Here is a 13,975-nt window from a genome sequence, read left to right on the forward strand (position 1 = left end):
ATAACCAGCCTCGGGCTCTTCGAGCCGGTCCTGGTTCTAAAAATCCGGGGGGGGGGGGAATGACAGGGGATCCCCAGTATTTTTAAAACCAGCACCGGGCTCTGGTGCTGGTGCAAAAAATACGGGGGACAAAAAGAGTAGGGGTCCCCCGTATTTTTTACACCAGCATCGGGCTCCACTAGCTGGACAGATAATGCCACAGCCGGGGGTCACTTTTATACAGCGGCCGTGGCATTAAATATCCAACTAGTCACCCCTGGCCGGGGTACCCTGGGGGATTCGGGACCCCTTCAATCAAGGGGTCCCCCCCCCCCAGGCACCCAAGGGCCAGGGGTGAAGCCCGAGGCTATCCCCCCCCCCCATCCAAGGGCTGCGGATGGGGGGCTGATAGCCTTGAGAAATTTGAAAGAATATTGTTTTTTCCAGTAGTACTATAAGTCCCAGCAAGCCTCTCCCGCAAGCTGGTACTTGGAGAACCACAAGTACCAGCATGCGGGAGAAAAACGGGCCCGCTGGTACCTGTAGTTCTACTGGAAAAAAAATACCCAAATAAAAACAGGACACGCACACCTTGAAAGTACAACTTTATTTCACACCTGCCGACACACACATACTTACCTATGTTGACATGACGTTCGGTCCACTTGTCCAAGTAGAATCCGGGGTACCTGTGAATAAAATTATACTCACCTCAATCCAGTGTCCAGGTTATAATCCACGTACTTGGCAAAACAACAAAACAGCAACCCGGACCAAACGGACTGAAAGGCGTCCCATGTTTACACATAGGACCCCTTTCCACGAATGCCGGGACCCGACGTGACTGCGGTCACAGAAGGTCCCTTCAGCCAATCAGGAAGCGCTACTTCATGGCACTCACCTGATTGGCTGTATGCGCGTCTGCTGTCAGACAGCGCATCGCAAAGCCTCTCCATTATATTCAATGGTGGGAACTTTGCGGGTAGCGGTGGGGTTACCCGCGGTCAGCCGCTGACCGCGGGTGACCTCACCGCTACCCGCAAAGTTCCCACAATTGAAACTAATGGAGGGAGCTGTGCGATGTGCTGTCTGACAGCAGACGCGCATACAGCCAATCAGGTGAGTGCCACGAAGTAGCGCTTCCTGATTGGCTGAAGGGACCTTCTGTGACCGCAGTCACGTGGGTTCCCGGCATTCGTGGAAAGGGGTCCCATGTGTAAACATGGGACCCCTTTCAGTCCGTTTGGTCCGGGTTGCTGTTTTGTTGTTTTGCCAAGTACGTGGATTATAACCTGGACACTGGATTGAGGTGAGTATAATTTTATTCACAGGTACCCCGGATTCTACTTGGACAAGTGGACCGAACGTCGTGTCAACATAGGTAAGTATGTGTGTGTGTCGGCAGGTGTGAAATAAAGTTGTACTTTCAAGGTGTGCGTGTCCTGTTTTTATTTGGGTATTATTTTTCCAGTAGAACTACAGGTACCAGCGGGCCCGTTTTTCTCCCGCATGCTGGTACTTGTGGTTCTCCAAGTACCAGCTTCCGGGGGAGGCTTGCTGGGACTTGTAGTACTACTGGAAAAAAACCAATATTCTTTCAAATTTCTCAAGGCTCACAGCCTCGGGCTTCACCCCTGGCCCTTGGGTGGCTGGGGGGGACCCCTTGATTGAAGGGGTCCCCACTCCCCCAGGGTACCCCGGCCTGGGGTGACTAGTTGGATATTTAATGCCACGCCGCAGGGCGCTGTATAAAAGTGACCCCCGGCTGTGGCATTATCTGTCCAGCTAGTGGAGCCCGATGCTGGTGTGAAAAATACGGGGGACCCCTACTCTTTTTGTCCCCCGTATTTTTTGCACCAGGCGCAGAGCCCGGTGCTGGTTTTAAAAATACGGGGGATCCCATGACATTTTTCCCCCCGGATTTTTAGAACCAGGACCGACTCGAAGAGCCCGAGGCTGGTTATGCTTTGGAGGGGGGACCCCACGCCATTTTTTTCGGGTTTTTTACTGGTTTTTCACGTTTTTTTTTAATTCGGATCAAAATCCGTCAAATCGGCCGTTTTTCGACAGCGGGACTGTCGAATCCGTTTTTTATTGAATATGGTCAATTTCGGCACCCACTTGCCGAAATTAGATGGTCGAATTAAAAAACTGGCGAAAAATTGCCGCGATTCGCCGCTAATTGCATATACCCCTATGTGAATGATTCAAAGATGATAATTAATTTTATCATTTTTATAGTCAAAACTCTGGAGTATACTGTATTATGACAGATGAGGCTCTGCCTCCCCTGCTTACCCTGTCTGAACGTCCCTAATTAAAGGTATATTTTTTTTCTTAAAGATGAGGAATCAGAGTAACGTCAAATGTGTGAACCTTCCAGCAAGTAGTTAGGGAGTCACTTTGTGATTTATAGCCACATAACCGGAATCAAAGGTTTTCCAGACAGTAGTGGGGAGCTGTGTGGAGTATGAGCCATTAAGGGATTCATTTTTACCATACCTGATGGCTTTTGCCACATTACCTTTTATGTGTGTTCTCAGCAGCTGTAAAAGTTATTTTTATTTAATGTTGCCTAATGTGCTTCATTTTATGTGTCACGTTCCTTGTATTTCACTTTTCAGACATCATGATCTTGCCATATTTGCATGTGAGCACCAGCAGCATGTGTTTTCTGGTTGTTGTCACTTAAAAACAGGAAGCTGCTTGACATTCGTCATCGCATAAATTGACCATTTCAAAGAGGATGTGGTGCCTGTGGATGATGATATTTTTGTGGTTTTACAAACCTGTTGAGAACAAAATTCTGCAACATTCCAAACTGTAAACGTTTTAATATCTGCTTAATTGTTCTATGACTGAATGCTGTGGCAGGTTTTGTTCTGTCCGTCGGACGAATGCTGCACACATTACTGTAAAAATCCATGCGTTGGACTGCTCTACATATGAGTTTGAATACTGTTTTAGCTAGTTGTTGCTCATGCAGAAGATGAATGTTCAAATAAACTTCCATGTGAATAATGGCTGAGCTCCTAAAGTAGCAAAACGCGCTAGCATGTTCTAATGTTTATGGTCTTGTTAATACAGACTATGAAATATACACATTTAGCTTCATGTTATTCTTTACTCTTTGTATTCTTAGAGTTGGTGTGGCCTATATCTCCATTCCAGTAGCTCTTGAGACTACAGTGAAAAACATCATTCAAGAGGTTCTGCTACAGCTCAGGCGCCTGGTAACAATTGTTTTTTTTTTGGTTCCGCTTTTGTATCCTTTAAATGTAGTATTTGGTAGAGCATTCAAACCATTTCACATGCTCACTGCTGATCGGCTCAGTCCTGGCTCCAGAAAAAAGGCAGACTGCTGCAGCGAGGAGTGTGGCTGACATAATTTATTTATGTCGGCCACATCCTAGGGGATACCAAGATGTCTAGTATCATGGGGTATAGATGGGGTCCATTGGAGCCTTGGCACTTTAAATTTCTTCAGAGTGTGCTGGCTCCTCCCCGCTATGCCCCTCCCACAGACCCAGTTTAGAAAAATGTGCCCAAGGAGCCAGGTGCATTCTCTGGAGCTCCAGAGAGTTTTTCTTCAAATTTGTTTTAGTTTGTTGTTTTCAGGCAGGACTGGTTGGCACCAGTCTGCCTGCGCCGTGGGACTTAGGGGTGGGGGGGACCGGTACCAACCTCTGACTAGGGTTAATGGTCTGGATCACCGCTGACAGGACATAGCTCCTGAAGGGGGTTGCTTCGCTCACCCACAGCGGTGTGTGCTGTCCCCCACAGCATGCCACCACCCCTAATTGCTGAGCTGAAGACACGCTGGTTGTGAGTACAGAATCGGTGTCTCGGTTAGTGGGTCTTTAGTTCCGCTGGTGGCATTAGGGCCACGGGCACACAGTTCAGAGATGGGCTGCTGTTATCCCTCTGTATAATCCCACAGACTGGCGCTGACGCTGAAAAGGTGTTTTAACCCCATTTCTCTGACGTCCTAGTGGATGCTGGGAACTCCATAAGGACCATGGGGAATAGCGGCTCCGCAGGAGACTGGGCACAAAAAGTAAAAGCTTTAGACTAGCTGGTGTGCACTGGCTCCTCCCCCTATGACCCTCCTCCAAGCCTCAGTTAGATTTTTGTGCCCGAACGAGAAGGGTGCAAGCTAGGTGGCTCTCCTGAACTGCTTAGAAGTAAAAGTTTAAATAGGTTTTTTTATTTTCAGTGAGTCCTGCTGGCAACAGGCTCACTGCATCGTGGGACTAAGGGGAGAAGAAGCGAACTCACCTGACTGCAGAGTGGATTGGGCTTCTTGGCTACTGGACATTAGCTCCAGACGGACGATCACAGGTTCAGCCTGGATGGGTCCCGGAGCCGCGCCGCCGGCCCCCTTACAGAGCCAGAAGAGCGAAGAGGTCCGGAGAAAGCGGCGGCAGAAGACGTTCCTGTCTTCAAATAAGGTAGCGCACAGCACTGCAGCTGTGCGCCATTGCTCTCAGCACACTTCACACTCCGATCACTGAGGGTGCAGGGCGCTGGGGGGGAGCGCCCTGAGACGCAATAAAAACGATATAAAAACCTTATATGGCTAAAAAAAATGCATCACATATAGCTCCTGGGCTATATGGATGCATTTATCCCCTGCCAGTTTCCTGAAAAAAGCGGGAGAAAAGGCCGCCGTGAAGGGGGCGGAGCCTTTCTCCTCAGCACACGAGCGCCATTTTCTTTCGCAGCTCCGCTGGAAGGACGGCTCCCTGACTCTCCCCTGCAGACTACACTACAGAAACAGGGTAAAACAAGAGAGGGGGGGCACTATTGGCAGCTAATATATAATACAGCAGCTATAAAGGGAGTAACACTTATATAAGGTTATCCCTGTATATATATATAGCGCTCTGGTGTGTGCTGGCAAACTCTCCCTCTGTCTCCCCAAAGGGCTAGTGGGGTCCTGTCCTCTATCAGAGCATTCCCTGTGTGTGTGCTGGGTGTCGGTACGATTGTGTCGACATGTATGAGGAGGAAAATGATGTGGAAGCAGAGCAATTGCCTGTGTTAGTGATGTCACCCCCTAGGGAGTCGACACCTGACTGGATGGTAGTAATTAAAGAATTATGTGACAATGTCAGCACTTTGCAAAAAACTGTTGACGACATGAGACAGCCGACAAATCAATTAGTGCCTGTTCAGGCGTCTCAGACACCGTCAGGGGCGCTAAAACGCCCGTTACCTCAGATGGTCGACACAGACCCTGACACTTATACTGAATCCAGTGTCGACGGTGACGAGACAAACGTAATGTCCAGTAGGGCCACACGTTACATGATCACGGCAATGAAGGAGGCATTGAACATTTCTGACACTACAAGTACCACAAAAAAGGGTATTATGTGGGGTGTGAAAAAACTACCAGTAGTTTTTCCTGAGTCAGATGAATTAAATGAGGTGTGTGATAAAGCGTGGGTTTCCCCCGATAAAAAACTGCTGATTTCTAATAAATTATTGGCACTATACCCTTTCCCGCCAGAGGTTAGGGCACGTTGGGAAACACCCCCTAGGGTAGATAAGGCGCTCACACGCTTATCAAAACAAGTGGCGTTACCGTCTCCTGATACGGCCGCTCTCAAGGAACCAGCTGATAGAAGGCTGGAAAATATCTTAAAAGGTATATACACACATACCGGTGTTATACTGCGACCAGCGATCGCCTCAGCCTGGATGTGCAGCGCTGGAGTGGCTTGGTCGGATTCCCTGACTGAAAATATTGATACCCTGGATAGGGACAGTATATTATTAACTATAGAGCATTTAAAGGATGCATTACTATATATGCGAGATGCACAGAGGGATATTTGCACCCTGGCATCTAGATTAAGTGCGATGTCCATTTCTGCCAGAAGAACGTTATGGACGCGACAGTGGTCAGGTGATGCGGATTCCAAACGACATATGGAAGTATTGCCGTATAAAGGGGAGGAGTTATTTGGGGTCGGTCTATCGGACCTGGTGGCCACGGCAACGGCTGGAAAATCCACCTTTTTACCCCAGGTCACCTCTCAGCAGAAAAAGACACCGTCTTTTCAAACCCAGTCCTTTCGTCCCTATAAGGGCAAGAGGGAAAAAGGCCGCTCATTCCTGCCCCGGGGCAGAGGAAGGGGAAAAAGACTGCACCATGCAGCCTCTTCCCAGGAGCAGAAGCCCTCCCCCGCTTCTGCCAAGTCCTCAGCATGACGCTGGGGCTCTGCAAGCAGACTCGGGCACGGTGGGGGGCCGTCTCAAGAATTTCAGCGCGCAGTGGGCTCACTCGCAAGTGGACCCCTGGATCCTGCAGGTAGTATCACAGGGGTACAAATTGGAATTCGAGACGTCTCCCCCTCGCCGGTTCCTGAAGTCTGCTCTACCAACGTCTCCCTCCGACAGGGAGGCAGTATTGGAAGCTATTCACAAGCTGTATTCCCAGCAGGTGATAATCAAGGTACCCCTCCTACAACAGGGAAAGGGGTATTATTCCACGCTGTTTGTGGTACCGAAGCCGGACGGCTCGGTGAGACCAATTTTAAATCTAAAATCCTTGAACACTTACATAAAAAGGTTCAAATTCAAGATGGAGTCACTCAGAGCAGTGATAGCGAACCTGGAAGAATGGGACTATATGGTATCTCTAGACATCAAGGATGCTTATCTCCATGTCCCAATCTACCCTTCTCACCAAGGGTACCTCAGGTTTGTGATACAAAACTGTCATTATCAGTTTCAGACGCTGCCGTTTGGATTGTCCACGGCACCACGGGTCTTTACCAAGGTAATGGCCGAAATGATGATTCTTCTTCGAAGAAAAGGCGTATTAATTATCCCTTACTTGGACGATCTCCTGATAAGGGCAAGGTCCAGGGAACAGTTAGAGGTCGGAGTAGCACTATCTCAGGTAGTGCTACGTCAGCACGGGTGGATTCTAAATATCCCAAAATCACAGCTGATTCCAACAACACGTCTACTGTTCCTAGGGATGATTCTGGACACAGTCCAGAAAAAGGTGTTTCTCCCGGAGGAGAAGGCCAGGGAGTTATCCGAGCTAGTCAGGAACCTCCTAAAACCAGGACAAGTGTCAGTGCATCAGTGCACGAGAGTCCTGGGAAAAATGGTGGCTTCTTACGAAGCGATTCCATTCGGAAGATTCCATGCAAGAACTTTTCAGTGGGATCTGCTGGACAAATGGTCCGGATCGCATCTTCAGATGCATCAGCGGATAACCCTATCTCCAAGGACAAGGGTATCTCTCCTGTGGTGGTTACAGAAGGCTCATCTTCTAGAGGGCCGCAGATTCGGCATTCAGGATTGGATGCTGGTAACCACGGATGCCAGCCTGAGAGGCTGGGGAGCAGTCACACAGGGAAGAAATTTCCAGGGCTTGTGGTCAAGCATGGAAACGTCTCTTCACATAAATATCCTAGAGCTAAGGGCCATTTACAATGCCCTAAGTCAAGCAAGGCCTCTGCTTCAGGGTCAACCGGTATTGATCCAGTCGGACAACATGACGGCTGTCGCCCACGTAAACAGACAGGGCGGCACAAGAAGCAGGAGGGCAATGGCGAAGCTGCAAGGATTCTCCGCTGGGCGGAAAATCATGTGATAGCACTGTCAGCAGTGTTCATTCCGGGAGTGGACAACTGGGAAGCAGACTTCCTCAGCAGACACGACCTCCACCCGGGGGAGTGGGGACTTCATCCATAAGTCTTCCAAGTGATTGTAAACCGTTGGGAAAAACCAAAGGTGGACATGATGGCGTCCCGTCTCAACAAGAAACTGGACAGATATTGCGCCAGGTCAAGGGACCCTCAGGCAATAGCGGTGGACGCTCTGGTAACTCCGTGGGTTTTCCAGTCGGTATATGTGTTCCCTCCTCTTCCTCTCATACCAAAAGTACTGAGAATCATAAGAAGGAGAGGAGTAAGAACGATACTCGTGGCTCCGGATTGGCCAAGAAGAACTTGGTACCCGGAGCTGCAAGAGATGCTCACGGAGGACCCGTGGCCTCTACCTCTAAGGAAGGACCTGCTCCAGCAGGGACCTTGTCTGTACCAAGACTTACCGCGGCTGCGTTTGACGGCATGGCGGTTGAACGCCGGATCCTGAAGGAAAAAGGCATTCCAGATGAAGTCATCCCTACCCTGATCAAGGCCAGGAAGGATGTAACTGCAAAACATTATCATCGCATTTGGCGAAAATATGTTGCGTGGTGTGAGGCCAAGAAGGCCCCTACGGAGGAATTTCAACTGGGTCGTTTCCTACATTTCCTGCAAGCAGGATTGTCTATGGGCCTAAAATTAGGATCCATTAAGGTTCAAATTTCGGCCCTGTCGATCTTCTTCCAGAAAGAACTGGCTTCAGTGCCTGAAGTTCAGACGTTTGTCAAAGGGGTACTGCATATACAGCCTCCTTTTGTGCCTCCAGTGGCACCTTGGGATCTCAATGTAGTTTTAGGGTTCCTAAAATCACATTGGTTTGAACCACTTGCCACAGTGGATTTGAAATATCTCACATGGAAAGTGGTAATGCTGTTGGCCCTGGCTTCAGCCAGGCGCGTATCAGAATTGGCGGCTTTATCCTATAAAAGCCCTTACCTGATATTTCATTCGGATAGGGCGGAATTGAGGACTCGTCCTCAACTTCTCCCTAAGGTGGTTTCAGCGTTTCACATGAATCAACCTATTGTGGTACCTGTGGCTACTAGGGACTTGGAGGACTCCAAGTTGCTGGACGTAGTCAGGGCCCTGAAAATATGTTTCCAGGACGGCTGGAGTCAGAAAATCTGACTCGCTGTTTATACTGTATGCACCCAACAAGCTGGGTGCTCCTGCTTCTAAGCAGACGATTGCTCGTTGGATTTGTAGTACAATTCAACTTGCACATTCTGTTGCAGGCCTGCCACAGCCAAAATATGTAAATGCCCATTCCACAAGGAAGGTGGGCTCATCTTGGGCGGCTGCCCGAGGGGTCTCGGCTTTACAACTTTGCCGAGCAGCTACTTGGTCAGGGGCAAACACGTTTGCTAAATTCTACAAATTTGATACCCTGGCTGAGGAGGACCTGGAGTTCTCTCATTCGGTGCTGCAGAGTCATCCGCACTCTCCCGCCCGTTTGGGAGCTTTGGTATAATCCCCATGGTCCTTACGGAGTTCCCAGCATCCACTAGGACGTCAGAGAAAATAATAATTTACTTACCGATAATTCTATTTCTCGTAGTCCGTAGTGGATGCTGGGCGCCCATCCCAAGTGCGGATTGTCTGCAATACTTGTATATAGTTATTGTTACAAACAAATCGGGTTGTTTATTGTTGGAAGCCATCTTTTCAGAGGCTCCTACGGTTATCATACTGTTAACTGGGTTCAGATCACGAGTTGTACGGTGTGATTGGTGTGGCTGGTATGAGTCTTACCCGGGATTCAAGATCCTTCCTTATTATGTACGCTCGTCCGGGCACAGTATCTTAACTGAGGCTTGGAGGAGGGTCATAGGGGGAGGAGCCAGTGCACACCAGCTAGTCTAAAGCTTTTACTTTTTGTGCCCAGTCTCCTGCGGAGCCGCTATTCCCCATGGTCCTTACGGAGTTCCCAGCATCCACTACGGACTACGAGAAATAGAATTATCGGTAAGTAAATTCTTATTTTTATATGTATATTGTCATCCTGCCAGTATAAATTTTGCAGGAATACCGTGTGCCATTAAGGGGGCGGGGCTTCCCAGATAGCTGGACCAGCGGCTCAGGGCGCCATTTCCTGCTGCTTCACAGACAGGCTGCATGCAGAGAAGCGCTGCTCCTCTCAGGACCCTCAAAAACACCTTGTTTGGTACCAAGGGAGTTTGTAGTGGGGTGGAGTGATATACTATATGTATATGTAATATTCTAGGTCCCTCATATAAGGTTCCTAGTTAATGCCCAGCAAAGCACTGCTTTTGCTGTAGAGGCACGGTATGCTGGTTTCTCCCTCTCTCTCACCCTATCAGACTATCTGGGTTACTGTGTTTTCGCCTGTTCGTGTGTGTGTGTGTGTGTGTGTGTGTGTGTGTGTGTGTGTATGTATGTGTATTCTGCTGTACAGCACGTCAGGCAAAAAAGTAATATGTCAGTCCTGCAGCTTTCCTCTACCCCGGGGGGATCTGTGTTGTGCGCACAGTGCAGCCCCCCTTCATAAGGATGCAGCACTCAGGAGCCAGCATGGCTGGACTCCATTAAGGGGATGATTACAGACATATCATCTGAACTGGCTACTGCCAGTCAGGAGAGTCAAGATTTAAAAAAAATCTATGGTTTATTTTATGTTACAGAATTCTGATCAGAGGCCAGCTTCTCAGCCTCCCCTGCTTATTTCACAAAAACGCACACTACCCCATGTTCTCCAGTCTGACTCAGATGACGATATGCCAGACCTGGAGGAGGGGGGGGGGGGGTGGAAGCTAGTAAAGGAGACTGTACCCTGTCTCAGGGAGTGGAAGCTCTTATATACTCTATTCGGGAGGTGTATCCCTGATAAAGAGACGGATATAGTAGAAGAGTCGTTTTTTAAAGTGAAACCAAAGTTCACTGCTACATTTCCAGTCTAAAAAGAGTTAAACTTGCTGTTTAAGGAATCTTGGGTTAATCTTGATAAAATTTCAGATACCTAAGCGGTTACTGACATAATTTCCTTTTCCCACTGAGGATAGGAAGGTGTGGGAAAATCCTCCTACAGTGGATACTTCTGTGTCCAGGTTGTCATGTAAACTTGTGCTGCCAGTACCGGGAGCTATCACCTTAAAAGACCCTGCTGTTCGTTAGATTGAAACTACGCTCAAATCCATTTACACAGCAGTGAGAGTTGCTCAGAGACCCACAATTGCTTGTGGTTGGATTACACGAGCCATTTTGAAAAATGGACGAGCAATATAATTGAGGGTTTTGACACTATGCCTTCAGAGGAGCTTATTATGCTCCTGCAGCATGTTCAGGATTCTGCTAATTTCATGAGTGAGGCAATCAAGGAGATTGGCCTGATAAATGCACGCTCTACGGCTATGGCCGTGTTGGCACGCAGGGCCTTATGGCAGTGGTCAGCGGACGCTGATTCCAAAAGGGTTGTTGAGAATCTTCCCTTTACGGGAGAGGCTCTATTTGAAGAACTAAACAAGTGGATTTCACAAGCGACGGCAGGTAAGTCCACCAATCTGCCGTCGGCGGATCCAGCTAAATGTGCTTACCCCGGCACCTCTTTGCAGTCCTTTCAGAGAGCCAGGTTTAAGGGCAAGGCCAGAGGTGCTTCCAACGCCGCTACAGGAAACCAAGGTAAATCACGCAGACCAGCAGCCGCTGGTTCCCTGGAGCAGAGCTCAGGCTCTGCCTCTTCTAAGCCCTCCGCCTGACGGTTGGCCCCAGCTTCTGGAAGACTTAAAGGGGGGTGCGCGCCTAAAAATGTTCAGTCACGTTTGGGTGAAATCCTGCCTGGATCCTTGGGTACGATACCTAATCTCCCAGGGCTACCGGTCGGAGGTCCAAGCGCTCCCACCTCACAGATTCTTCAAGTCAAGCTTGCCAGCTTCACCTGTAACAAGGGCTACCTTGCAAGAAGCCATTCAGAACCTGCAGCGCATGCAGGTCATTGTTCCAGTTCCACCTCTACTCCAAAACAAAGGCTTTCATTCCAGCCTGTTCATGGTACCGAAACCGGATAGTTCGGTTCGGCTGATCTTGAACCTCAAATTCCTGAACCCGTACTGCGGGTGGTTGCTGGCCTGGAAGAAGGGGAGTTCCTAGTATCCCTAGATATCAAGGATGCGTACCTTCACATCCCAATATGGCCGCCTCATCAGGCTTACCTCAGGTTTTCAATAAAGGAAGATCACTTCCAGTTCTGAGCCCTACCCTTTGGTCTCTCCGCGGCACCAAGGTGATGGCTTCTTGTGATGGGAATGAACATTGTTCCATACTTGGACGATCTCCTCATAAAGGCAGTGTCCAGACCACGTTTGTTTTAAAGCATCGACCTGACTACGCGGCTGCTCAGGAATCACTGGTGGATTCTCAATCTACAGAAATCCCAACTGGGACCTTCGCAGAGGCTTTAGTTCCTGGGGATGATACTGGACATGGTGTCTCAGAAAGTGTTCCTTCCTATGGACAAGGCACGGACAATTCAGTCAATGGTTCGCTCCGTTCTGAAACGGACTAGGATCTCTGTGCATCTTTACATACGCCTCCTGGGAAAGATGGTAATCTCATACGAGGCAGTTCAATATGGAAGATTCCATGCCCGTCCGTTCCAGCTGGATCTACTGGACAAGCATTCAGGTTCACACCTGCACATGCACCAGAGGATACTCCTTTCACCAAAAGCAAGGATTTCCTTGTTGTGGTGGTTGCAGATCTCCCACCTAGTGGAGGGTCGTCACTTTGGAGTTCAAGTTTGGATTCTGTTGACTACGGATGCAAGACTCCGCGGTTGGGGTGCGGTGACCCAGGGGGCACAGTTCCAGGGACGGTGGTCACCTCAGGAGGCTTCCCTTCTGTGACGACACGTGATGACACAGCTGGCGCGTCGTGTCGCTCAGTGGTAAAAGACACGTGGTTACTTTCCTAGCCCTGGTCCTACACATGAACTTCATCAATTGCCAATATGTTATTAGTTATATGTTAGGCAATATTGTATTATATTGTATGATGTTATTGTTACAAGGGTACAGTTATGTTTTCAATGTATATATATATGAATGTAATGGTTATTGTGTTATAGTTTGTAAAATAATGTTTTCCCAATATGACTGATCAGATAACCTGTGTGTTTGCTGTTGTGTAGATACAGCCAGTCTCAGATGTCAGGCCATACACCCCCCTCATTCTTTCCCACACAATGGATTCCAGGCCACACAATCAGATTAAGTAAGGTTACTTTAGTTAACATCTATTGTGGCCTAGGGGACATGCCTGGGCATGTGAAACTGTTCTGGGGGTGTCGCCTTATTGTAGAAAAGACAAAGGCTTGATAATAGCAAACAGGGGAGGTGAGAGAGAGGCAGGAGACTGACTAAGAAGTAATGTTCTGTCAAGAGCTCCAGGAGGGAATTGTCGTGTAGAATTGGATCACAGAAGTGTGCTGAACTGTGTTATAACCTATTCTGTTAATAAACCACTGTTGGTTTTTCATCTACCACCGTGACTGAGTGATTTTGAACCCAATATCCTCACATTTGGCGGCAGCGGTGGGATCACTCAAGACACCAGCAGAAAGGTATAAACCACAGCAGGCAATGGATTCCGCCCCGCTATGCTACCGTTACAGCAAGAAGGATCAACTACAGGACCTCTGTCGAGCAAGATGGATTGAGTTTAATACAGTGGATACCAAGGAATCCCTAATTGGAAAACTGGCTCAATGGGACGTTGAGCACCCTTGTGATAAGGAGGAAGAGGAGGATATGGTCGAGGCCTCAGTGGAGGAGACCAGTAATGGAACCAGGGCAGTGGAGCTTGTGGTTGGAAGTTTGTCAGCATATTGGCAGGCTGAGAAGCCGGATCTTTTATTTATAGTTAACAAAATGCAGTACATTTGGGAGTACTGGAATGAAGCTCAGTGGGAAATCAGCAGGTGGAGAGTATCCAGCATACAGGACAAGTTGTGTCATCTTGGGAATGCGTTCATGCACTGCAGAAGTGAAGCAGCCACATGGAATCTGCTGGGGGAGCCAGAGTTTGAGGAATTCAGGGAGGAAGTGATCGCCACAGTGGCCCAAATGACACAAAGTATACAATATACAGAGACGGAAGAGCAAGTGCAGAGTAAATTGCCTTCCCGGACAGAACCAGAAGAAGTGGCATTGGATCGGGGGCCCCTGGATACCCCAGCATGGCGAGGCCAGTGTTACAGGGTGGATGTGGAAAGGCACCACCTGCAACAGCTTCTCCCATACCCAAGGGAAGAAGTTGCCCAGTGGTCTATACGGAAGGAAGCACGCGTTGAAGTGAAGACAGCAGTGAGC

The 13,975-nt window shown here is 48.7% G+C and overlaps 1 protein-coding gene across 1 annotated transcript in view; it reads left to right on the top strand.

Moving 5' to 3' along the window:
- Window positions 1-13,975, top strand: part of DGKQ (diacylglycerol kinase theta) — a 322,011-nt gene that overhangs the window by 268,627 nt on the left and 39,409 nt on the right. The window contains exon 10 of the mRNA XM_063914615.1: window positions 3,122-3,212. Within this exon, the coding sequence (XP_063770685.1) occupies window positions 3,122-3,212 (91 nt within the window). The remainder of the gene's footprint in view (window positions 1-3,121; window positions 3,213-13,975) is intronic.

The sequence above is a fragment of the Pseudophryne corroboree genome, chromosome 1 (assembly GCF_028390025.1).
Source record: "Pseudophryne corroboree isolate aPseCor3 chromosome 1, aPseCor3.hap2, whole genome shotgun sequence".
NCBI lineage: Eukaryota > Metazoa > Chordata > Amphibia > Anura > Myobatrachidae > Pseudophryne > Pseudophryne corroboree.